This window comes from Podarcis bocagei (genome assembly GCF_964188305.1).
Source record: "Podarcis bocagei genome assembly, chromosome: 9".
In the NCBI taxonomy this organism is placed as follows: domain Eukaryota; kingdom Metazoa; phylum Chordata; class Lepidosauria; order Squamata; family Lacertidae; genus Podarcis; species Podarcis bocagei.
In genome coordinates, this window is record NC_138134.1 from 55,120,500 (window position 1) to 55,146,534 (window position 26,035).

The following is a 26,035-nucleotide window of genomic DNA, read 5'->3' on the forward strand; positions in this document are numbered from 1 at the left end:
CCTCCCCACTTTGCTCCCTTGCAATGCAAGGCTTTGAGAGAAGACCTGACTGGAAGAGCCGTAGGGGAGGGGGGGGGGGAGACAAGAGAGCAAGACTTTTAATTTAGCCCTGCCCTAAGTTTCTGATAGGGTGGTCTTATTATAGCCTTCGCCGGGGCGTAGCGCCTCCTGATTGGCTGCGGCGCGCGTCACTCCGAGTCTCAGCGGCGAGTCTAGGACGCGGGGGAGGCAGGAGGGAGGGCAGAGAAGGAGGCCGGGTGATATCATCGCCCCGGGAAGGCCGCCTCTGGGTTTAAGTTGTTAGGCAAACAGGGAAGCTGCTGAGCTGCTCGGGGTCCGTCGCTTGCCTGGGCTGGGTAGACCGGAGCGAGGGGAGACGTGCAGCGACCGAGAGGGGCTTGCGCAGCTAGGCAAAGCTGACCGTCGAGGCTCCTGCTCTTGCAGCAGCCGCCCACGCCTTGGATCTAATACAGTCGACCTGCGCCTGTCACTCTTGCCCGGCCCGCGAGTCCGTCGGCAGCCTGGTGATTTATTCATGGTCGGCGCGGTCCGCCGCGGGAGTCTACGGCGGAGGGTGCCTTCGCTCTTCTTCGGGCTTTCGCCTGCTTTCGCCCGCAGAGGCTCATGCGACGGGGCGGCCGCCCGTCGGGAGGAGGTGGAGGAGGAGGGCAGCGACGGCGGGGGGCAGCAGCGTCGCCTTGAGAGCCGAGCAGGGCTGCCTGCTGCGGGAGAAGTGAAACTGACACAGTGAAACTGACAAGGAGGCGGCGGAGGAGCTTCTCCGGTCGCGTCTCCCGCGCCGAGGGCTGCGCCTCTGTCCACACACGTAGCGCGCACATCCACACCCAGTGTGCAGCCCCCGGCAGCTCGGGCTGGCTCCCGCAGCCCGATGAACTGCCTGAAAGAGCCGCTGAGACTGGAGCGGCTGGTAGCCGGGAATAAACTGTGCTGCTCCACCTCCCCTTCCTCCGCTTCCTCCACCTCCTCCTCCGCCTCTTCCTCCTCCTCCTGCCACCACCACCACCACCACCAGCCGGCCCTGGTCATGGCTTCAGCCCTGACCCCCGGCCAGCCGCGCTCGGCCTTGGATTCTGCCAAGCACCGGCTGGAGGTGCACACCATCTCCGACACCTCTAGCCCCGAGGCCGCAGGTAAGGGTTCTCCGCCGGCTCCACGCTGCTTCTCTTTCCCTCGCCACACCATCTCATTATTCTGATTATCAATACAGAGTCTTGGGGGATTAAACTGGGTGTCCCAGTCCTGTGCTGAGGACGCATAGTGAGGGATTAGAAGGAGAAGGGAATGGAGCTATAATTGCAGATGGCACTGCCTTTGTAGCTAGATTCTGGGAAACATTTGGTTTCTCCTTTTCTGTCGGGAAACAGCGGGTGCGCGGGGAGGCAGAAGAGTTGCACAGACGCCCGGCAAATCCAGGCATTTGTCACTGAGAGATAGAAACCTAGCAGGAAAGACAGCAGGACCCGGGCTTGTAACTGGAATGCAGTCTCCGTCGTGATTTAGCCAGACCATCTCAGTAAAAGAGCGGTGATTGACCCTGTCACTCTGAAATGTATTTAAAAACAAACAAGCGGGCTCTCTATATAACAGCACTTACTGCATCTAGTACAAATGTAGTCGAAGCTCTAGGTGAAATTTAATTCCAATAAAGGTACTGTATAGGAACCTTGTAGGATCCTGGGGGAAAAGAGAGTTCAGATTTGCCCATGGATTTCCATCTATCCATGGTGGTTTCCTTCCAGTGAGTCTTATTGAATATAGTAGGATTGGATTCCGATGAAATATGCATAGGATCGTGGTGTCAAAGGATCCTTTGCACGCTTGCTTGGGAGTAAGTTCGACTCGAATCAATGGGAGTTACTTCTGAGTAAACGTGCGTGGGCTGTTAAGCTGCTACTTCAGGGGCGCACTTCAACCAGCCAGTCCTAGTTGAATACACTGGGACTTGCTTCTGAGTAAGCGTGTTTAGGACTGGGCTGTTTGATTGCAATCCGAAGTACACCTACCTATGACTGTTCCGTTAAACTGAGTGGAGCCTGGAGGATTGGCTACTTCAATTTAAGTGCTTCTGCTTGACCGAGGATGCAATGACATATATCTTCATCCAACCCGATCCTACCCATGGTTACTCGGAAGTAAACATGTCCGATTAAAATAAATGATATTTGCCTTAATGAAAACATGCCCAGGAATTGCAGTCGTATGTGCTACAGAGACTGCAACTATCACCATGAGCGAGAATGTAGGGGTCTTCACTGGGCTTAATGGGGCAATCCCAACAACTTTGAGATAAACACATTTAGTTCTGAAAATATATCCCATCTTTAAAGACACTTCACACTCTCATTCACTTCAATGGGTGGCATTAAACTAAGTTTTACTGTGAGCAGACCCACTTTAATGAATGAACATGCCTTTGTTTGGGCCATTGATTTCAATAGATCTACTCAGAGTAAAACTTGGCCGAATACCATGCAATGTGAGTGGAAGTTAGACCGACTCACCGATTTAGGACACATTATTGTAACATAATTTCTGGATGCTCGATCCGTGAATCAGCACCAGAGTGGCCTTGTCTAGATACAGGAGAACGATGTAGCATAGTACGCCAGTATTGCTGCAATCTTTGTAGGTATTTCGGAGGAGAGCCTCAGTAAATGCAGATCCGTGTTCGATTTTAAAGATGTGCATGTGCACACAGCTGTATTGATACAGATGCAATATACACGAAGTCTGCAGCTGCACAGCGTGTACTGTCAGTGCAAGAGGTATTTTATACCTGTTACATATAACGAATGCATCTAGGTGTAACGCTCAATTGGAATTAATTTAGGGCAATTCTGAATCACAGTCCCATACTTCTTGTAGTGTGAGGGGGGAAAGCTTTCCGTGACATCACTGAAGGACTTCCGTGTGCGTAAGAAGGTGGCCTTCAGATTTGCTGTATTAATCTCGTATTGGTGCACACTTTTAAAAGGAAGCACTTGGATTGAAGTCGATATACATTCTAAAACTTAACTCCTGGGATATAAGTGGCAACGTTTTTAATAGCGCTGAAGGACACAGCCTGACTTTTCAGTCCGAAGCACGGTTACTTTTCAATTTATGACCTTGGGTTTCCTATTTATCTGGTGTGTGTGTGTGTGTGTGTTTCATTCGGATCCTAAGCGCTTTTATTTCAGCGCAAACCTCATTGCTTCCAAAGAAACTACTTCCGTAGCCTTTATTTGTATTACAGTTTTAGGAGAGCAGCTTTTGGATTGGGCTTGTTCACCCCTCCATCTTTAAATAAAATCTATGGAAGTAGATACCCTGCGTTCCGATTAGGCCGACTGGCTTCAAAACAAGTGCGCTTAGAACCGCATGTTTCTCCGCCGGTTCGCAACGACCCGTCCCCCCCCCCCCCGCTACTTCGGCTCAACCGCCTTGGGAAGAGCGCCGACTGCGGGCCGCGGGCCGGTTCAGCGGGGCCGCGGAACGCTTGGGCTGATCCCCTTCTCCCTCCGCCCGCCCTTTTTCTCCCCGCCCCCCGAATCCCAATCCGCGCCAGCCTGTTGACCCGCGACTGCCTTTTCCTTTGCAGAAAAAGACAAAAGCCAGCCCAGCAAGAATGAGGACGCGGGCGCTGAGGATCCGTCCAAGAAGAAGCGGCAGCGGCGGCAGCGGACGCACTTCACCAGCCAGCAGCTCCAGGAGCTCGAGGCCACTTTCCAAAGGAACCGCTACCCGGACATGTCGACTCGGGAGGAGATCGCCGTCTGGACCAACCTCACCGAGGCCAGAGTCAGGGTAAGGGGAGCCCCGAGCGATCTGCTTTGTTCTGTATGTGTGAATGTTGGGGCCCTTTGGAAGAGGCAGCAGCGAGGCGAACGAACATGAGTAGCTTGGCTGGCGCAGGGAAGGCGCCGCTTTCGATTTGGCCTCCTTTTCGAGGCGGGCTTTGGCCCCGGTGCAGCGCCTCTCTGCTTCCCTCTCAGGCCGAGGCAGGCTGCCATCTTCTCCGAATATGATGGATGGCTGCGCGGCGTGTTCTGAACTGGATGTGTACTTTATGGGAAGCGCCGCCAAGAAAGCTTCCCGGGGCAGGCTCCGACGTGTGCGCAGCAGCCCGAGATGCGCAACACACGAGGCCTCTGACTCCATCGAAGGCACCCAAAACTTGCCCTTCCTTGCATTCTTCCTTCCCTCTCCCCACCCCTCGCTCGCCCCAAGCACCCTCAGGTTTCACAACAACGGTGGCTTTCTCCCCACCCACGCCACCCCTTTCTTGCCAAGATTGATGGATCGATCAGAGTGCTAAAACGCAGCAGAATCGTGCAGTCCCGTCTCCGGGAAATCAAAGTGGGGGGAAACCCAGATCACAGCCCCAAGTCTGTATATATGGAAGAAAGTCCCGTGAAAAGAGAGGCAGTGCGGGTGTCCTCATACAAGCTTCCCTCTGTAGGGATAGTAAGTTGCAACTCTGTGGGCCTTTAAAACCTTTCGAGTTTGGTATATCCCCCTCCTAGCCGGCTTGCAAAGAGCTTTAGAACTGCAATTGGTGGCTAAATTACTTTAGAGTAATTCCGTTAGGATTGCTATGAGGTCAGGAGATTTGAGGAGATTAAAGAAAGTCCCAGCGCAATCCATGAAACTAGGAGCGGGGATGTTCAGCGTGTTGCTTACTCTCTTTAAAAAAACAACAAATAAATACATAAAACAGAAAATAAGGCCTCCTCCTTCTCAAATGTAAACCATGTTTGTTTTGGTTAGAAGCGTGAAAGCCTTTCCAAACAAATGTTACCTGGAATAACGACATTTGTAGTCAACAAGACTTACTCCCAAGAAAGTGTGTAGGGAATCAGAGCGTTTTTTAAAAATAAAAACCGCCTGGTACCTAAGTTAATGTAGGACCCGTTCATATCTCTGTTTCTTATTCCCAAGTAAATGCGATTAGGACTTGGGTGTAAACAGTGCAAAAATAATAATGCTTTAATTATATATATATAAACTACAATTTAAATTGGGGTTTTGGATTAGACCAATGCGAAATGCGAAATGTTGCATTCATTGGAGGAATCAGTTTTTGCTACAGTGCTTTGGAAATAAACAAATCCCAGAGATTTTAATTAAAAAATATGGGAGTCTGTAGAGTTTGGGCTCAGCTGCTTAGTGGAAATAAACAAGGAGTAATTAAAAAAAAAATCTAAAGGGACACAGAGGAATCTGGTTGTGTTGGCTGTTGACTCAATTCAGGCTGGGTGTCTATTCAATAGCCGCGCATTTAAACGAAAATGTCCAGATTTAAGCCGATGGAGCCTCCTGCCCTATCTTTAGAGTCCTCCCCTCTCGAAAGCAAAAGGAGCTTAATTTTACTGAAATCTGCCGCACTTACTTCTAAGCAAGCAAGTAAGCGCACTCACGACTTTGTGACATTTTGGTTAGGCCTAATTAAGGTTTTTACCATACCGTGGTTTTGAGATTTATTGATTTTTTTGTAATAAATCAACAAAGCTACCTACATGGTGTGTGTGGGTGTTCTAAGTAACTGAGCGGGCAAAGCAGTTGGGTTTAGTGGGGTTTGCAATTATCTACAAACCGTGGTTTTACTGGGGAAGAACTCGCAGTGGCCTGCTGGGGTGGCCTGCTCCCCAGTAAGGATGCATAGGAGAGCAGTCTCTAAGGGGGAAGAGATGCAACTAGGTCAGTTTATGTGGAAATGCGATTGTAGAAAAACTGGCTCTTTTTCTATAAGAAGCTTGCGCTTTTGTATTTGGGGGGGGGAGTGTCAGCTTGCCCCCAAGTCCCTCCTGCAAATGTGCTGGCCTGTAACGTTTTAAAAATATGACTTTGAAAACGCTGGCAGTGGAGAGGTGAACAGCTCCCCTCCCCCATTTACAGGTTTATTTTCCCCACTTCTTTGAAACCTGGAGACGGCCGTGCATGTGCTTTGGGGAATGTAGCGTGTTATGTTTGGGGGAAAGTGGTGGTATTCGCGGGCGCTGGGTATTGGGTTTTATTAGGCGTCTGCGAGCGAACGGTGCAGCCGAAAGGGAGATTTGCAACGTAAAACACGGGCTGTGTAAACAGAACGGGAAGAGCCCCGCGACGGTTCGAATCCACATAATAACTTTGCAGGCGGCCGACTGGCAAATCAGGCGGAGGGATGTGGATTGGAGCGAGACACACGCCTTCGCCATTGTCTGCGCGGCGGAGGCTGTTGCCCTTTAGCACGTAGTGAAAAGGGCAACTTTGCCAAACGAGCAGAGGACAAGATGGGGCGGACGTGGCTTGGCTTTACTGGCGATTAGCACATGAAAGGGACTGGTCCCTTTAACAAGCTGTTGAGGTAAAGATTTATGACGGCTTGCCCAGTTATTTTTATTTCAAAAATATTATTATTGTTCCTACGTCTTGTTTCTAGAGAGGAGATATCGATGGGATTAAAATGCATTCTGTTCCTCGGTTTGGGAAAGAGGGCTGGGGTTTTAAAAGTTGGATTCTCGGTGCAAACTCAGTGTTTTCTTTCTTTGTCGGAAATCGAGGGAGGGGGAAACTGAAAGGTGGAGGAGGGGGAAGGAGCCCATCCCCTTTGTTCGCGATCTCCCTGAAAAACAAAATGAATGGAGTGTGAACCGAATGAAGGATTCCACCTACAAGCGAGCAGAAACCAAAGCGGCAGATAGATAATATATAGGACGTTTCCTTGGCCGGGCGTCAAAGCCTGTGATGAATGACACGAGCATTTGCACTACAAGAGATATTTTGTCATATATAGGTGGAGATATTCAAAAGCAGCTTCAGCCAGGGCCCAGTTAGGCGGTTTTCGTCCCTCTGAAAGGAATGAGGCCGGCGCTCTAAAGAGAAACAACAGGGATCTATTGCGTAGATCCAGTGCATGCGGGATCAAATATTCTCCCACAGCCACTGTAAATTGCTTTATCAGGCTGTAAAACGTGCTAAGAAAGAAGGGGGGTGGGGGGAAATGCTCTTAAGACCGGCTTATGCTTCGGTTTCTGGTGCCCCAGCCTTAACAGATTTACTCGGGAGTTAGTCTCGCCGATTTAAGAGGGACCCAAGCAAGAATGTAGACCTGAGGATCCTGCGCACGTTTTCTGGGCGCAAGTCCCTCTGAGGGGCTCTGGGTTCCAGCCGTAGACCCCGATGCGATGCACGTTGACCGGAAAGTAAGTGGCACCGAGGGTCAACAGAGATTATTCCCAAGCCAATAAACTTGGACTGGCAGCCACAAGGTCGGCCCCTATACGTGTTTTCTGGGAACTGGGAAGCAATTCCCAATGACTTCCAACTAATCTCTGTAAGAGTGCAGAAGAAGCCATAGGATCGTAAACGAGGCTCCAATGATTTGCAGTGGAAGGGGGAAAAACATGGGGCGGGGCAGGTTGAGACATAAGTGCATTTTGTGGGGAGCTACCTCCCCCATGTTAGATTTCTGGAAGATAAACATAGGCATCTTCTGCAGGCTCCCATCCTCAACGTAGTTTCTCTGCCCGAATTGTGTCTGATGGCGTTATTACTTTTCAAGGCAGCAGGCTTAGCGGCTTGTTTCAAAACCGTCCCGTTTATGGCTCACTGCGAGTTTGTACGTGGAAAGTGCTTCACGACTCCCCAGCAGTAGTGTGTGTTTGGGGGGGTGTGTTAAGAGCCAACTGTGCGTGGTGGAAGGCCGCTGTGAGAACAGGACGTTAGGCTAGGTTTCATCCAGCAGGTTCTTCTCGGGTTCTAGACTTCCCTCTACCCTTCATGCTGTACCCCAAAGTTGCTGGAGCCCCAGGGCTCCAGGAGGAGAACACTACTGGTGTCCTCCTCAAAGTTCTGGAGATGCTTGCGCGGCGCGCGGGTCTGCTTTGCCTTCCCTACAGTGACCGGCTTTCTCCCCCCACCCCACCCCTCCCCATCCTTCTCCTTGTTTTGTTGCCCCCCCTCTTCCCGTTCACCCGTCGCTCCCCTCCATTGCAGGTTTGGTTCAAGAACCGCCGGGCCAAGTGGCGGAAACGCGAGCGGAATCAGCAGGCGGAGCTGTGCAAGAACGGCTTCGGGCCGCAGTTCAACGGGCTGATGCAGCCTTACGACGACATGTACCCGGGCTATTCCTACAACAACTGGGCCGCCAAGGGCCTGACGTCGGCGTCGCTTTCCACCAAGAGCTTCCCCTTCTTCAACTCCATGAACGTCAACCCGCTCTCCTCGCAGAGCATGTTCTCGCCGCCCAACTCCATCTCGTCCATGAGCATGTCTTCCAGCATGGTGCCCTCGGCGGTCACCGGCGTGCCCGGCTCCGGCCTCAACAGCCTGAACAACTTGAACAACCTGAGCAACCCCTCCCTCAACTCGGCCGTGCCCACACCCGCCTGCCCTTACGCCCCGCCGACCCCTCCTTACGTTTACCGGGACACGTGTAACTCTAGCCTGGCGAGCCTGAGACTCAAAGCTAAGCAGCACTCCAGCTTCGGCTACGCCAGCGTCCAGAACCCGGCCTCCAATCTGAGCGCCTGCCAGTACGCCGTGGACAGGCCCGTGTGAGAGAGAGACAGGAGGGCCTGCCGCCTTTCGTCCCTTGTTTTGTTGTTGTTGTGGTTGCGTTCAGAAAACAAACAACTCCCCCCCACCCATTAAAAAACAAAAACAAACCCAGAGACACAGGAACAAGCAGGCGCACAATTCTGAATGGACGAGGGAGGAGGCCTCGCTTCCGCAATCAAAGGACTTGAACGTTCGAATCCAAAGTAAATGGGCACTAATGGAACGGGAGATGGAAACAGCGGAGTGAGACAAAATGTAAACCAGAAGGAGAAGGGTTAGGGAGAGGCACAAGAGATACCACTGAAACTAGCGAGTCCCTTTGTTTTCAAAGGATATTCTCCTGCTACCTTTCACTGAAGAAGAAAAAAGTATTTCCAACATCTACAAGGACATATATTATAAATATATATAAAATACGGACAAACGTTTGAATCGCTATACTATGACATTTTAATGTTCCTATAAGCTTGTTATTTTTTATGTTTAGCATTGTTAACATTAAAATAAAAAAAATGACGGGAAAGGATGTATATATATATCGAAATGTCAAATTAATTTTATAAAAGCAGTTCTTAGTAAATATCCACAGTGTTTTTAAAAGTTAGGCTTTAAAATAAAGCATGTTACACAAGACATTAGGGATTTCTTTTCTTTTTCTTTTTTTCCGCTTGCGAGCAAGGGAATGTATATACTAAATGCGAGACTGTATGTTTCTAACATATTATTAATTATTATTATTAAAAGAAGAAGAAGAAGTCCCATTGTGTGAATATCGGTTTTAGAATAGTACCTCTGGTGGATGCAATGGCGACGCTGAAACTGCAATGTAAACATACCCTGTGTATAACATTTCGTATAATAGTGTTTTCCTTTTCTGACAACATTGGAAAAAAATGTGTTTTCTTTCATGGGAGTAAAATATACTGCATACAGTTTGGTCTGGATTTTTTTTTTAATCCGTTCAAGCGCATAGAGGGATATCCCCAGATATTGTCCGGCTGCTGATCTCCAGACTCCCTTCTGGTGAGCGCGGAGGAAACCTTCCTGCTCACCTCGCTCGTATACAACCACAAAAGTCCATTGTTACTAGCAAATACGTCTTCTACGCCTTTCATTTTTAGTCTTGTTGGTGCAGTCCTATGTATGTCTACTCAGACGGAAGCCCAGCTGAGTTAAATGGAGCTGTGCACAGGATTGCAGCCCAAATATGTCGATGGCGGTGTAAAGGAAGGTAGGAAGGGGGTGAGGAGTTCAATCTCTACAAGGGTCGTCCCCATAAGGTGATCGTTCTCCTCCCAAGGAGCTGGGTTCTGCTGTTACTGCCCTAACCTAACTGATCACGAACGCGATCCACCTCTGTTCAGAGTCCTGTTGACTTAAGGACCTACATAGGTGGCTGCCGAATACTGAGACAGACCAGCGTCAGTACTGGCCGGCAACTGCTCTTCAGAGCTTCTCCTGGAGAGTTCTGAACGACGCTCTTAAATCCAAGTGAAATCACTGGGACTTAAACTTTGTTTAACTTTGCCTTATTTGTGCCGAATAATAACAACTGAATCAATAAAACGGCCAGGTTATCTTCTTATCTGTCTCTCCATTGTCTGCTCCTACCGCTCTCTCTCTCATCTGTTCCTTTCTGAGGGTTAAAAAAAACCAAACCAACAGAAATTCTTTCCTTAAACCTGTACGGGTCACCCCCGCCCCTCCTGCAGAAACCGAGAAACCAGAGCCTGCTGTGTCTAAAAGCGCCGCCGCGCCTCGCGTCCAACTCCGCCAGAGGAATCCGGGAGAGGGTCGCTGGTTCTGGAGCAGCTCCTTTCAGAAGGCTTGTCCTGCAATCTGTAGCCGAGGGGGAAAGGTCGCGCTCTTTGTGTTGGGCGCGTAGAGATATTGACCCATTCATTCTCAAACTGCTTGTTCGCCAAACGATACGGGATTATAGTTTTGCAAGTCTGCGGGTGGGGGGTAAGCAAATCAAGATGAATTACGGCGCGCGCCCGGAGCGGGCAGCAGCAGTAGAGAGGGAGAGGAGAGATGGTTTAAAAAGAGTGGGAAAGGGTTCCTTAGGTGCGCATCTCAGGAGTTAAGCTACTGGCCACCCTCTTCCCCCTCCCACTCGTTCCCCAAGTCTCTGTCTCTCTTCCTCTCCCGCCCCCCCCTCCGCCCTGCTGTAACCTTACCAATAGGTAGAACACACAAATGCGCCTTTGTTTTCCCGGTTTCAAAACGTAGATACCAGATAATGCGTTTAATTTATGGTTGCCAGGAGCTGCAGATTAACTTTTTCCCCCTTTCCGTCCCTCCCCCTTTTCTCCTTTTGGGGGGCAGAGGGCGTTACACTAGATCCCTCAAGTCTACAAAAGGCCCCCACCCCATGGAGACTGCAGAGAAGAGAAAGGTAAAGGAAGGACTCGGAAGAGCCTGTGCACCTGAATTCACTTACAGAATCATAGAATCGTAGAGCTGGAAGGGACTCCAAGGATCATCTAGTCTAACCCTCTGCAATGCAGGAATCTCAACTAAAGCATCCAAGGCGACTCCAAACATTTTACCTTATTCATTCAAACAGCACCTTCTTTCCAAGCAGCTCAGGGTAGAGTTCCTGGTTCTCCCTCTCCTCCATTTTATCCTCACAAAGACCCTATAAGGTAGGATAGGGTGAGAGGGAGTGCCTGGCCCGAGGTCATGGCATCGTGAGCTTCATGGCATCGTGGGGACAAGATTCAAGCACTCTTTCCACTGCACCGCCAGGCTGGTTGACTTGGAAGTTCAGTTCCACTGAAACCCAGCAGAAGTAGAGGGTGGTAGCCAACTAAGTTTTTCTCAGAGTAGACCCATGACTAAATTAGGCGTATTCATTTCGATGGGTTTAATCCGAGTAAGATTTAGCTAGAGACCACCCAAATTATCTGCTGTCCTCTAAACCACACTGGGATCTTAGCAATCTGTTTTCATGTCCCCCCCGCCAAAAAGGGGGGGGGGGCGGGGAAGGGAATGGATTCGTCTCAGTCTCCTTACTTCTCTCTCTAGAGAGAGAAGCCCAAGGAGTCCCTCAAAATAAGGACTTTCCTGCAAGGCCCAAGGAACCCCCGTTCCCTCCTTTGCGAGGGCCGAAGGGCCTTTCGAACATGCCAAGGTCCTTGACCCAAGGCCAGGTTTTTCAATCGATCGTCCTTCTCCTCGGGTCAACACTTCCGACCGGAGCGTGAGAGGAGCCTGGCGGCATTTCTCCGTGTGTGTCTGTGCGTGCTTGTGCGCCTTTGTGTTTAAACGAATGGTAATTATTAAGCCAATTGTTCTCAACGACTACCCGCTTGCATTTGATAACCGACGGAGATCTCGCCCTTTCTTTAGCCAATTCATGCATTCAAAAATATTTTCGTGACCACAGACTTCGTATCTCATTTCCGGGCGGGCCGACTGACAATGAAAATCGGGTCATCTCTGGAGCTACGCACGGAACTACTCGGAAGTAAGTTACTTTTAATTGCTTCTGCTTTGGGAGTGTGGGGGGGGGAGGAGAGAAGGGGACTCTGCATACGTTTACTTCGAAGTAAGCCCCATTGAATCCCCAGGTAAGCTTGGCGAGAACCGCACCAGACTTATTTTCTGCCCCCCTCACTTTCTCGGCCCCCCCCCACTGTTAGGCAGAAAGGGAAAATGCCCTCGTTCTCCACAACACCCTTTACTGTGGTTATTTCCCACAAAAAAAAACAAAAAAAACACACATCACGCATCAAGCGACATCTCCCCTCTCAGGAGCCTCTGGCGCTCCTCAGCTCAGCCAGAAATCGGGGGAGAAAGTACCCCTTGCCTATCCCAGAAAACCCCTGAATTAAATCCCTTCCCGAGAGGGAGTGGAATTTCTTCTCTTCCTTCTGCCCCGTCTAATAAGATAAAAGCCCGAGGGAAAGCGGGGAGGGGGCTCGTTTTTTCCTGAGAAAGGAAAATAATAATAATGAGATTATATTTGGAGTAGGCAGTAAATCACAGGGGGGCCTTGGACGTCCGGGGGTGGTGTTTCTGACGTTTCAAAGCAAAAAACAAAACAAAACAAAACAAAAAAACACCACCACAAAAAAACCCCACAGAATCGCGGCCCTCCTTGGAAGGTAAGACCGCGAAACGACGTGGTGTGTGTGTGTGTGTGTGTGTGTGTGTGTGTGTGTGAGAGAGAGAGAGAGAGAGAGAGAGAGAGAGAGAGAGAGAGAGAGAATATGCAAGGCCAGAGAAGAAAGCTGGCTCAAAAGAAGAAAACATCGCTTTCCCAAGTTGCAGGTCTTAAAGCCCCAAAGCCATAAATTAACCGGCTGGACTTGTGGCATCTCTCTCTCTCTCTCTCTCTCTCTCTCTCTCTCTCTCTCTCTCTCTCTCTCTCTCTCTTGAGGACTCTATTAGAAATGCCGGCGAGAGATTCGAGCGGCTGACCCCAAAGGCGGGTGCGAGCAAACAGGGCTGTCTGGCTAGGAATCCACATCGCAATCCACAAAAAAGAAGCCCGACTCCTTTCCCCGCCCTTCCCATCGAGGGGCGTCACTTTCCGCGCTGCTCCCCGCTCCGCCCCCCCGCCTGGTTTCCCTGTAAAGTAGGCAGGCAGCGTTTGAAGGGAGATCTTGGCACGCCCCCCCCCCCCCGCGTGCGTGTGTGGATGGACAGAAGTGGGCCTGTAAGAAGAGCGGATGTTTTGAAAGTTTTATGAATATAGACGGGCTATTGATTGCCTTCATGAGCTCGGCTCGGCTGAACCCAGCACGTTTCGTCGGGGAAGGAATTAAAAGCTGGAAGGAGAAAAAAAGCCAAGAGACTTGGGTGGCTTCTTGATGTTTCTGCAGCGGCAAACGGCGAGCGGCTGCCTATTCCTCCATCTTCCCGGGCATTCGCCTGCTCCTGACGACGGAAAGAAAGAAAGATCGCCTCCTCTCCTTCTTGGATTACTGGATCAATAAACTAAGATCATATTTTAAAGCTTGTATGTACACACACTTGGGAGGGGGTGTTAGCTTCGTTGAACACAGGGGGCTTATCTCCGAGGAAACGTGCCTTAGGATCGGGGCACACTTCAGGCATCCAAAAGCACGAAGAGAAACCAGTTTTGGGTCTCTCTTTGTCCCTCGCCCGTAAAACTGTTAGGATTACGTTCCTGGAAACACACTTCACAATTTAGCGGTGTTATTGTTTGCTGTTGTTTTACAGCTTCGGTTCTTCGGCATTTTAACAGTCTGCACTTAACGGAAGGTAAAACGTCAAAGTGAGCTTGAAGAGCTAACAGATAATAAAGGGAAGAAAAACCAGAGGAACAGAGTCCGCGAATGCCAGGGAATTTATTTTACGAAGGACAAAACGTACTTGCAAGGATTAGAGGAGGGACGAGGAGAACTTTTCATTGGGTTGTTAAATGGATTAAAAATGTAAATTGTGCATTGCATTCCCACGATATACACACCCACCTGCTGGAGGTTTCACCAGGCAACAACTTTAACTATATTTTATCCAGCTCTATCTACAATAATTCCAAATTTTGGACACGGGAAATGAAGTACTTATATAATCTCTGAATTGTTCCCAAATTGTGTTATCTCATTGACGGTCAGTGAATATCGCTGAAGAAGAATGTGCGGTTTTTGTGAGTGTTTTATTACCTTTTCACGCCAGCTTTAACAGTGCATGGCACACACAATGTCTACACACAGACATACAGGATGCATACCTGAATATCTCTCGAAATACAATTCTTATTAGCAGAATCCTCCCACCCCAATTTGAAATATATGTCCGGAGAAATATGTGCCCAATCTTTAATCTAATTTCTATTCACAGCTGTGCAAACTGACTTTAAAGGTGCATTTAATGCAGTGATAGTTAAATATTTTAAGGGCATATGATTTGGCTTGCTAAATGCCTGGTTTGATACGCAGACTAGACAGATGTAACTCTCAGTAGTCGCCCCCGGTAGGCCGGGACAGTTAATCTTCCACGAACCAGGAAAGATTTACTCTTTTCCAGATCCGTACGAAGACTCGGCTAATTAGATTGCTGAACCTCCTCACCCTCCCACAGGGTGAGCAAGAACACTTACCGAACACACACGCACCATTCCTGTCCCAATCAGTGAGTCTCAAAACTCACACACACACAGAGAGGGGGGGGGGGAGAGAGAGATTTAAAGCGAACCGAGACTCCTTAAAGTGAAAAGACACAAATCAGCTTAGATAAGGGTTACCTATTCTCACATCGGAGCCTTCTGTCCCAAGCCAGTGTACTAAGTCGCGTTGAACTCGGCTGGTCTTGTTACTAAGTAAACAGGCGCACGGTCGGATTGTCCTACGCTTTTGTCTACAATGCATTTCACACGCCGGCCACTGTGTGGGATCCACCGAACAACCCCACTTCAGCCGATGGAGGTGGACTGGTGGTTTAGCTCTGAGAGACTTCAAGCGGATGACTTGAATCGATCGATTATGAATCGGCAATGCCCAGTCATTGCAAACACTCACCTCCCCAGTCCGCAAATTAAGTGCAGCAGATTTTAAATCGTAGGTTGACAATCACTGCCCAATGGCATTGGCAATAAGTATGTCCTTTTCCTACAAAAATTGCAAACATCTAGCCTCACCCCTCTCCCAATTTAATCCAAGTAGAGCTGTACCCCACCCACCACATCTTCTTTCAATGAAATTTATTTCCAGGTTTACTGGAGATAAATCCCGCTGACCACTCACGTCAAGGCGTAGCCGGTAGGTAATAAAGGAGATACCAGAGAGGAAGCTACTTAGGCTAGCTGCCTTGCAGCCCAATCCTATGCTCGTTTACCTGCAGGTAAATACCACTGATAAGCCAATTTAGTATCAAATAAGCGAACAAAGGGGGGTCAGCCGCCCAGCCCTCCAAGCATGAGTGCTTACTCAGAAGTAATAATGATTTCTGTCAACTTCCTCCCAGATTCATGGGACTGCAACTTTTAACAGTCTGATGTAAGCCCCCTTAGAACTCATGGCACTTTCTTTCAAGTTAAAGAAAGGTTAAGAATGAGCTACCACCCATGGGATCTAGGGCGGCCCCTCGCTATCAGTGCTTTTCCATGTGAGTCTATTCTGAAACATACCATTAATTCAGGAATAGTATAGTAATGGAGGAACTTGACTAGATTGTCCACGCTCCATCCCATTGATGTCTTTGTTCTGCTATGCTTTCCCTATGTTACCGGATTATTGCCCTCTTGCGCTACAATACAGCAAAAGTGGAACAAAACCAAGGAACATATGTGGTATGAAAAATTACAGGATTTCATTTAGAAGTTGTGGATATGCAACAACTGGAAACTCACCATCATGAGCACAAATTATCATGACTGGGCAATAAAAAGGACATCTGGAGTGAAATCAAATTGAGTTAAATCCAAATATTTGACTGCCACTGTGAATGGAACTGTAAGGCTGTGGGACTGAGGTAGCCAGGTGCAAAAATGGACAGGGCTCCTGCACCTGATGTAGTGATAGAGAAGAGAAACTACCAGCTCGCAAGAAAACACAGAAAGAGGTAGGAGCCCTTTCCTCTTTTGCATATGCCCTACCTCTGTGACATTTTGGTCCCATGGAAATAAAGGAGCTTTATGTACATGTATCTAAAAGGCCCTAGGCAGAAGGTAGATTGGAATCTACTGGTAGTCTGTGATTTGAAGTAGAACAGCAAGGAGCAGCAGCAACAAATCACCTCTCTCCACCAAATCAGGTGGCTGAGATGAAAAAGGTTGGAGTGAGGAGAACCAGGAGTGGATTTTTGAGTGACAGACTGGGAGCTCTCAGTTTTGGAAACTGATTCTGAGCACTGAGTTCCTTATTCTAAGATTATGTTGGCCACTTTCCTAAGCTACTGTTTTGTACCAGTGTGTATGGCTTAAGAGTTAGTGGATCTCTGGTGGGTGTGTGGGTGTTTAAAGTAGTTTCCACAAGCCTGAAGTCTGCCTGGCCCTGATCCCCATCAGAAAATCTACTGTGACAACTGAAACAGAAAAATTTGATGCCTACTCCTTCCCCTCTTTCTTCTTGCTATTGTTCTTCCCAGTTGCTTTGCCTTGCCAGGAGGAGACCTTTGCCCTACATGGTGTAAAGAACATTGTCCTGTGGCCCCTTGATCGCTTAGGCCCTCTGATGTGGTGTACAAACAAGAAGATGTTTCTTCCTGGGTTCAATTGTACAAATGATGAGCATATCTCTGAGTAACCAGTAGATAGAGTCTCCTTTGGCTAACCTGAAGCCAAAGGGCAGAACAATGGCCCTGTAAACAAATCAGTGATCTTGTTTATTGGAATAGGGTTTTGTAGAGTAGGTAGGGAGCTGAAGGGTGAAATGTTGAGTTTGGAGGAAGTAGGGATATTCAGGACAATTCTGGATGGAATAGGAAACACCTAAGCTATTTCTTGGGACATGGGTGACGCTGTGGGTTAAACCATAGAGCCTCGGGCTTGCCAATCAGAAGGTTGGCAGTTCGAATCCCCGCGATGGGTTGAGCTCCCGTTGCTCGGTCCCAGCTCCTGCCAACCTAGCAGTTCAAAACCAGAAAGTGCAAGTAGATAAATAGGTACCGCTCCGGGGAGGTAAACGGCGTTTCCGTGCGCTGCTCTGGTTCACCAGAAGCAGCTTAGTCATGCTGGCCACATGACCCGGAAGCTGTACGCTGGCTCCCTCGGTCAGTAAAGTGAGATGAGCGCCGCAACCTTAGAGTCGCCTGCGACTAGACCTAACGGTCAGGGGTCCCTTTACCTTTACCTTTAAGCCATTTCTCAGGACCAATTTTCTCTTCCCACTTGACTTCACAACAGGAGTAAGACTGCTGCAAATCCAATGGCTAATGCTGAGTCTGAGTCTTACTCTGGGTAAGCAAGTATAGACTACAGCTTTAAACATGCTTAGAAGCATAGCATTTGGGTAGCCAACACAGTGTCTTTGAGATGCTGTTAGAATCCAACTCCTATCAACCCCAGTCAGCATAGCCAGTGGTCAAAGATGATGGGAAGTGGAGTCCAATAACATATGGAGGGCACCATGTTGACTATCCTGCTATAACTAATAGCAAGCACTCTACCTCTCCTTTACCTTTACCTTTTTACCTGAGGTCTTCTTGCAACCTCCCTCCATAAATTTCTTCCAAATCCCTCCCGCTGCCATGCTTCCTTGCCGTCTTTTCACCCATGGGTGTCTGTCCCTGAGACTTCAGTCATAAGAACAGAAGAAAAACCCTGCTAGATCAGGCCAAAGGCTCGTCTAGTCCAGCATCCTGTCCTCACAGTGGCCAACCAGATGCCTATGGGAAACCATCAAGCAGAACCATGAGCACAACAGTGCTCCCCTCTTGTGATTCCCAGCTCCTTAACTCATATGTCAAGAGTATCCTCTTCTTTTCCACTAATACATCTGTGTCTGTTTTCTGCTCTAAGTTCTCAGGAGCAATCCCTTGAAGAAAGACTTTCCTAAACAACTTCTGTATCACATCTCTCTGCAGACCACAAACTTATACATACTAGGTTTATGCCACATTGAGGAAGAACCTTGAATACTATGGTTTGATGAAAGTTTGGAGACTTCTCTGTTTCTTTACCATCTCCCCTTATAGAACTATAGTTTCCATTATTGCTTCTGGGCAGTGTTATGTCTATAGGCCCTAATTTCCTCTGCCCCACACTCCATTCACCTACTCCTGAGCACTCTTCAGTCTCTTATCTTAAACCTCAGACCTCTACAGCAACCACCTAGCACCCAGATGGTGCAGTCCTACTACCCCTTGCCTGGGAGTAAGTTCTACTGAATTCAATGGGATTTCCTTCTGCATAGAAATGTAAAAGATTGCATTGTTGCTGATGAGTTTGGGGCAGGGGCATGGAATCCACTGGCTGCATTGCCTCATTCTTGGGAGGAGGTACCTGCCAGCAGTAGATGGGGCCAGAGGCAAAGTGGGTGGGGCAACAGATGTGCCTTTGTACAACAGACTGCATTCCAGCCATGCAAAAGTCTCTCTCTCTCTCTCTCTCTCTCTCTCTCTCTCTGTGTGTGTGTGTGTTTTACAAACACCTCTCTCCATCCAAGTAAACAAGAGGCTTTATCACAGTTCAAGGACACATTCCAGCCAGGCCAAAACACTCAAGGAGCCTTGGAGCAGGGCTGTCTCTGCTGCTGGTGAGGTGCAGCAGGGAAAAACAAGTGTGAATCGAACAGCGGGTGTGGCCTGAGAAATCTCCAGAGGGCTGGCTAGAGAGGCTTGGAGGCTTATATTTAGCCAGAAGCCTGAGGTTGTCTGGCGGGGCTGCACTGGATTTGGGTCCCTGTCCAGACTCTGATAGTCCTGAGACTGGAGGGCTTTTACCAAGAAATCCCGTTGCTATATGGTGTGCTTTCCTATGCATTGCATTACATATCTACTCTGAAGCAGGCCCTACTGCGCGTGCATAGGAATACAGCTCAAGTCCCCCCAAATGTGAGGTCTACACTTGGTTCTCTTGCCCAGTAGAATTTAGGGGAAAGCCTTTGAAGAGAGAAAGAGACCCCGAGCGAGAGCTTGTTGCCTAAGCTGAAAGGAAGGGGGTGCCTAACATTTGAAGCCTGTCTTGTGCAGAATTACCCTAGTCTTGACGGCAGTCAGGTCGTCTTTCTTCCGCCAGAATCAAAACACCGAGTCCCATAGCAGAAATGACTTTTTGCCTCGATCTCTTGACCGCCCAAGAGGCGCCTCTGCTTTCCCGCCCTCCTCCTCTTCCAAACTGACAGAGTGATGTGGTGGTATTTTTTTTTGGGGGGGGGGGTTTAAAAAGTTTCCAGAGGAGCAAGACAGCTTATCAGACGAATTTCCAATGCATGAGTCACAGCCAGCAATCCTAAATGTACTTACCAAAGAGTAAAGCTACTGTCCTATCCACAGGCAGTCTCATCGTACTTAGCAGGACTTAATACTGAGTAGCTATGCATAGGATTGCGACGTAAGTCTCCAGGGAGTTACTGGAATTTACTACGCAGTTAAGTTGCAATCCTACGGTGTTTTGTTGAACTTGCAAGTTGATGTTTCCATTGAGATCAACTTCCCCTGGATCTCACAAGTTCGGGATGTGATTCTGGAAGAATTGAACTCGATTGCAATACATTGGCTTAAACGCGCCCCACCCCACCCCTTTTTCTGCGGGGTTTGGTATATGTTTACGGACCAGCTGCGCCTTTTCATGGGGAAGGGAATCCATTAGAGCCGCGGAGATTTAAATGTTTGTATCGGGAGGCAAATGGGACTTCAGGTTTCCAACGCTCTGTCTGGAATAAATTAAAACTTTCCACATTATTTCTGTCTCTGCAGCCAGGTAAGCGGTGGACGCCACGTGCTGTCTAGCTGGCCACTCCGCGAAGAGGATGCTTGACTAGACGGGCCATTGGCCCGATCCAGCAGGCTCTTCGTACGTGTGAACTTCTTGGGCAGTTCACGTGGACTTCAACGGGCCTTGCGCAGGAGACCTTCCCCGCGGATTATGCGCCATGTCTGTAGTTGCTCCATAGCCATAGCAGCGGAATATTATGTTACTTCAGAGTTGTCTGACTTTGCCTAGGCTACGATTTAATTCCAGAAAATTCATGCCTTATGTGCTCCAATAGTAGTAGCCGGAGTCTAAGGTTACTTTCTTCTGAACATTGTTTCCTGAGTGGACCTGGAGTGAAACGTTTGGCCAGATTTCTGTCATTTTTCTCGGGGAATGTAAATCTTTCCAGCCCATTCCCATCGCCTGAGACAGGAAAGGTACGCAGTCCTATCGAAGCCCTAACAACCAAATGGATCTAACGCACCGATTTTGCTTGGTTAACCTAAGGCAGCGATTGTACGGACATTTGCCTATAAGTAAGTCTCGTCGAACACAACGGGGTTTCTTCCTGAGTACTCATGCATAGGATTGCGCAGGCTGCAAACCTACCCAAGGTGTCTTAGAAAGCAGTCCCGGAGTATTTATTGAAACTTACTTCCGAGTAAACATAGGATCGGGTTGAGTTGGGCAAGTAACTCCTAATGAAAATAACGAGGCTGGTTTCTGATTAGATAAATGTTTGGGCTTACCTGGAAGTAAGCCTCACTGAACGCAGCTGGACTTACTTCCAAGTAAACGTGCACCTGGAATCATATGATACAACCGCGTGGTTTAATAATCTGGCGTCCGGCGCCCCTAACTGGGATTTTAATGGATGCTGATTCTATGGCAAATCCAGAGTATTTAATGGGACAGTCTCAATAATGCACGCCAAGGATTGCTTTCCCCAATTAAGCTCGATCATAATCTGTTTACCCCCGACATTGGTTTCAAAGAGGAGTCGCTTAAAGTGGTTGGCAGCCGTCAGACCAATCCAGCCTTCAGAAGTTAAGCCCCAGAGAATTCAGTGGGACTGACGCCCTAGCACCTACGGAACTGGGTGGAGAGACTGACTTCTCATTTTGTACCCTGGCCGTGTTCCTGGAACTTTAATTTCACTGGAACTTACTTTCGAAGTCAGTTGATGTTACTAAGCGCCCTAACTTCGAAGTGCCCCCGCCTCCAATTGGACTTGAACCCGCGCAGAAGGACACTCCTAATTATAGCCGCTCCTTTGAGTGTCTACTCGGAAGTAAGCCCACTTGCGCTCACTACGGCTTACAACAGGCCTTGAAAACCTATGCATGTCTACTCAGAAGTAAGTCCTATTGAATGCATTGAGTAAGCACGCAACGGCTGAAGCTGCAAAAAATGCGTGTCCCGTTAATTTCACATTGCCGCGCAATGAGATCCTAGGCTTCTATATTTAGTAGGAAGGAAATCTTCAGAGCCCAGTGGAACCCCCCCTCCCTCTCTTGTGCGCAGGGACCGCAGCCTTAGGATCAGCCTTCAGGCTTACAGGTGGAAACTATTTTCTTTTTCATAATTCCTCTTTGAGGGGACCCGCCAGCCATGTAAACACAGGGGGAGGAAAAGAAAAACACAGTCTTGCTAACCCCTTAACCCTTTCCTGGAGTCCGATAGTTGAAATGGTTTCCAAGGCGAAATAAAAGCCGACCTGTAAAAAAAGAAAAGAAAAAGTGTGTGTGTGTGTGCGCGCGCGCGCGCGCGCGTGTGTGCGTCGGAGCTCCTCTCCTGCCCCCAAACTCTGTTGAACATTAACAGCCTGGGAGCTGCATTGCGGTGTAAAATGTTACATATAAAAATGAATCATCTCTAAGTTTCTCGTAAAAGGTCCCATAAAAGTAGCTCTATAAATCTTGGTATGCACTTAATCCTTTCGACTTGACTTCTTACGTTTCCACTAAATATTTGCACCCGAAAAACAAGAAAGCTGCTGTTGCTGCTCGCTATTAAACGACTGTCTGAGGTTGTTTTGTCCCACTAAGGCCACAATAGCTGAATGACACCATCAGTATTACCACTAGTAACACTACCACAGCTCCGTTTAGACGCACAAAAGTCTTACGGAGGCTTCTCAACAGTCAATAAGCTGGAAATGAAATTTAAAACCCCAGAGGACCATAGCGATGCTGACGGAGAATTGCATTGAAGTGGATTATGGGCTAGAGAGGATCCTGGGACTACTCTAGAGTAGGCAGACAGGGCAGTCCACATCTGACTACTCACCACCACCACTTTAGAAGGAGTGTGTCCTTCCTTTCCTCCAATTCGTTCCTCTGGAGTAATAGTAGTGGCTTCAGTTCTAGACAACTGCACCATAAGGCGTCAAATATTTCAATGTCTGCCCCCTATTCCTTCTGGAAAGTTCTCTCTGCTAACCCCCATCCCTTTTGTTTCGGGGTACTTCCATAAGATCCCGTACTCGCAATCCGGATGAACTGTGAACGCTTGTAACTGTTTGCTCAGAAGCAAACCCCACTCCGTTGATTGTGGCTTGCACTCCCGCAAGTGTGCATAACTCTGCCCGGTTTATTGCTCTGAATTCGGGGGAACTTTAATTCGGAATAAACCCGCACAGAATTGCCTTTTGCCTAACTCAGAAGAATTACTGCTGATTCGTCTGCAGGGACCTGGGCGGGGGGAGCGAATCATTCCTTCATCTTCTGTGAATGAACGGAAAAATCTTGGATTCAAATTATTGGTTCTCCTAGAGTAGCTAAACTGACTTTTGTTAAGACTGCTCACCTCAGAATATAGAGTTGAAGAACTGTATACTCCAGATGACTCCTGCATGGAGCCAAAGGTGGACTTTCTGATCTCCCAGAGGCTCTTCCATCTCTGAAAACTTGTGCTTCTAAACAGGCAGTTAGGGAATGGGGTCTCGCTGCAACCCACTCGCATCCTATGAATGCTTGCTCTGCATTTGGGATTACTCCCAAATCAGTGTGCATAGGATTGCAAACGGACACCAAGGGTGCGCTCCTGTGCAGATGTAAGTACCTGGTAGTAAGTTCCATTCAAAACCATGAGGATTATTTTTGAGTTGCATAGGATTGCGTTGCGCGGAGGAATTCGGTTTTACTGCCAGGGCTCAGAAATCTACTATGCTCGCATCCTTTCCCTAAAAATGACCCACTCACGCCGAGGACCGCAATCCTATCCACAATTTATTTGGACAAAACGAGATTTACTGCATAACACTCAGCGGTAAAATTCCTCCCAGCTGTTTTCTCCCATCGCATCTGAGAAAAACAAGCCTCTAACAAGCCCAAGGTTAGTTAAGGATGTAATCGGCGCTGACACGTTTGAAAAAGACGTTCATGAATTACAGGATGGTAACGGCGCCATCCGATCCGAAACACGCCTACTCGAAAGTAAGTCCTGCGGATTTCCGACAGAGCTTATTCCCGAGTAAGTGGATATGGGGCTGTAGCCTAAGCAGGCAAAGGACAAAGCTGATTTCTCCAGCGATCCTGTCTGGCTGGACCGCCGATCAACTGAACTTGGAAGGGCAGTTCCATTTCCTTAAGAGACCGGGAAAGTTTCCTCTGCTCGCGCTGACTGCCGGGCGGCGCGTTCTTTTCATCATCCTTATTAATTATCCCCAGCGTTCTATCATGAACTTGCCCACCCATTCATGAAAAGGGTGTCTGCGCCGGCGCGCGCGCACACGCACACCCGGCGAAAAAAGTTGCAGCGCGAAACCGGCGGAAGATGGGGGAACTTCTCCCTCTTTTTGCAACAGCTCGGACCGATCTTCCTTAAAATTGCTAGGATTAGGAAAGTCTCCCTCCTCAACCCGCCCCCTGCATCTGCAAGGCCTGATCCTTCCCCGGGATCGCTCGACTAAACCTTTCCGTTAAGAATCTAGCCTGGTTCAAGGTAAGAGTTATCCGCGTGGCTGGTTCCTCCGTGGAACTTGTCTTCATTCCTTAACCATGGACGCCTTCCTTCCTTCCTTCCTTCCTTCCTTCCTTCCTTCCTTCCTTCCTTCCTTCCTTCCTTCCTTCCTTCCTTCCTTCCTTCCTTCCTTCCTTCCTTCCTTCCTTCCTTCCTTCCTTCCTTCCTTCCTTCCTTCCTTCCTTCCTTCCTATTCATACCCACATCATCATTCTTTTTCCAGAAGAAGCATCTTCTGCAGATGACCCAATCACCAATACGGTGATAGCAGGAAATACAAACCTACCTCGTTTTATTATTTATTCCCCCCTTCAGTGAATAAATTGGTTACATTCCACGCAAGAAACGGAATTACCGTAGATTATTGGCCTGCCTGGCTCGGCAGCATCCGCGCTGACTGGCAGCAGCTGGGGGGGGGGGGTTCGAGCAGGGGACTTCCTTTACCTTACCCGGAGTGTAGATCTGGAGGGATTAATTCTGGGATCTTTGAAATGCAAGACATATGCTCTGCCACAGAGCTACACTACCTGATGCTCAGCACTCTTGCTACTAGCAAATTAATAATGGTCTTAACAAAGAATAGTGAGGATAACACAGAAATTTGCTTGTGCGCATCCCTCTGTCAAGGCTCTCCTAGGTGTTCAATAGTTAGATGATGGGAGAGCTACCTGATTGTATGCCATTCTTGCTTTTTCTGAATTGTCCCAATTTTAGTAGATGTATTGCAGAAGCGAGAACAATTTCACCCACTTGTGTGTAATTTCTACCTGCCACAGAGCTTTTAGAGGCATAAACTCTTCATGGAAAGAAAAACAGATTGTGACAGCCTTGCCTCCTCTTACAGGAATGAAATCAAAGAGGTGGAATTCACATTATATTTACCAACAATATAATAATTTCATTAATTGGTATGTATATTTACCAACAGTTTATTAATTTAGAGTTTCCCCCCTATATCTCATCATTCATCCAGATGATCCCACAGTGGTTAGTAATGAAAGAAACCCCCCTCCACACACAAATAAATAAAATAAAAACAAAATGTCATAATGAAAAAGGTGTTATATAATCCCCCATGAACAAGGGGTTGATTCGCTCACTGAAACCAATGACGTATATAAGAAACAGTAGTATTTTTTTTTAACAGACTATAATGGCTATGAATGAGTGCAGAGCTTGGTTGTATAAACATTCCTGACAGGAGAGTATAGAATCTAATTAGTGGTTACTACCTGTGTTATAACTACAGACAATTGGTGTGTTTATTAGGTCTGGATGTACGGTCCTGGCTCTCTCTGGCATCCACCCCTGCTTTGGAATAAGCAGCAGTCATGTGGTGATGACCACCCACAGGTAGGAAAACCAGGAGGCGTTGTTTTGCTAGGAAGAGTAGGAATAAGAGCACTCTTTGTCCTCTTCCTTATAGAAAAGAGCATTTCTCCAGCAGCTGTTGTGAAAGAGGCTCTTATTTTGACCCCAAGCAAGCAAGCAAGCAGATTTTGCTTTTAAAGAACCCAAACAAATACTAGCTTCCTCCTCTGTATTTATATGGTCCAGTTTGAGTTACAGCCTCCATTGCTTTCCCGCTCTAGGATTATTTTGAGCAAAGGTTAGGAGCTTAACTTTCTGAGCTCAGGAGGTTAATTAGCTCTGGTAGGTTAAGTAATGCCTATTTAATGCACATTTTAAGTTAATAATTAGAGGGTTTGTCTATAGGGAAGGTTTGCCCACCACCACGAGTAATTAAGCTATGTTTAGCTAATCTAGGTTAGCTAGCCCATTTTAAGGCTATTCAGACTGTTTTAGCACTGATCAAAAGTAATGTGAACATACTGCATTTGACTCTTATTCAAACAAGGTTAAGACTGGCTCAACCCAAAACAGGCTCTCTTAATCCATATTAAGTATATTTTACTTGACACCCTAGTAAGGGCTGATTAACCCTACAGATGAAAACTCCACGACGCAGGTCAGTAGCCAGCATGGACTATCGAAATGCATTCTATGCATAACACTTTATCCACACAGCCCACAGAAGTCCTCTTCAGTAGTTTTATTCTTTGTTGCTAGAGTATACAGTGCCTAAAATGGTCTGAGATTTAAACAAACAATGCTACTGCAACCTTTCTGCAAAAGCAAACACGCTTTAGAAGGTATGTAGCCAGCATATGAAAAGAAAAGAATGAGTTGTTTTTATAAGTA

At 47.9% G+C, this 26,035-nt stretch overlaps 1 protein-coding gene across 4 annotated transcripts in view; it reads left to right on the forward strand.

Moving 5' to 3' along the window:
- Positions 1 to 9,473, forward strand: part of PITX2 (paired like homeodomain 2) — a 34,607-nt gene extending 25,134 nt beyond the window's left edge. For 3 of the 4 annotated variants that reach the window (XM_081209306.1, XM_081209307.1, XM_081209308.1), the window contains 2 exons: positions 3,602 to 3,807; positions 7,978 to 9,473. In XM_081209306.1, coding sequence (XP_081065432.1) covers positions 3,602 to 3,807; positions 7,978 to 8,541 — 770 coding nt within the window. In that variant the 3' untranslated portion in view covers positions 8,542 to 9,473. Of the gene's footprint in view, positions 1 to 866; positions 1,152 to 3,601; positions 3,808 to 7,977 lie in introns of all 4 variants that reach the window. The other variant, XM_081209309.1, reaches the window with a different exon arrangement.
- The last annotated feature ends 16,562 nt before the right edge of the window (positions 9,474 to 26,035 follow it).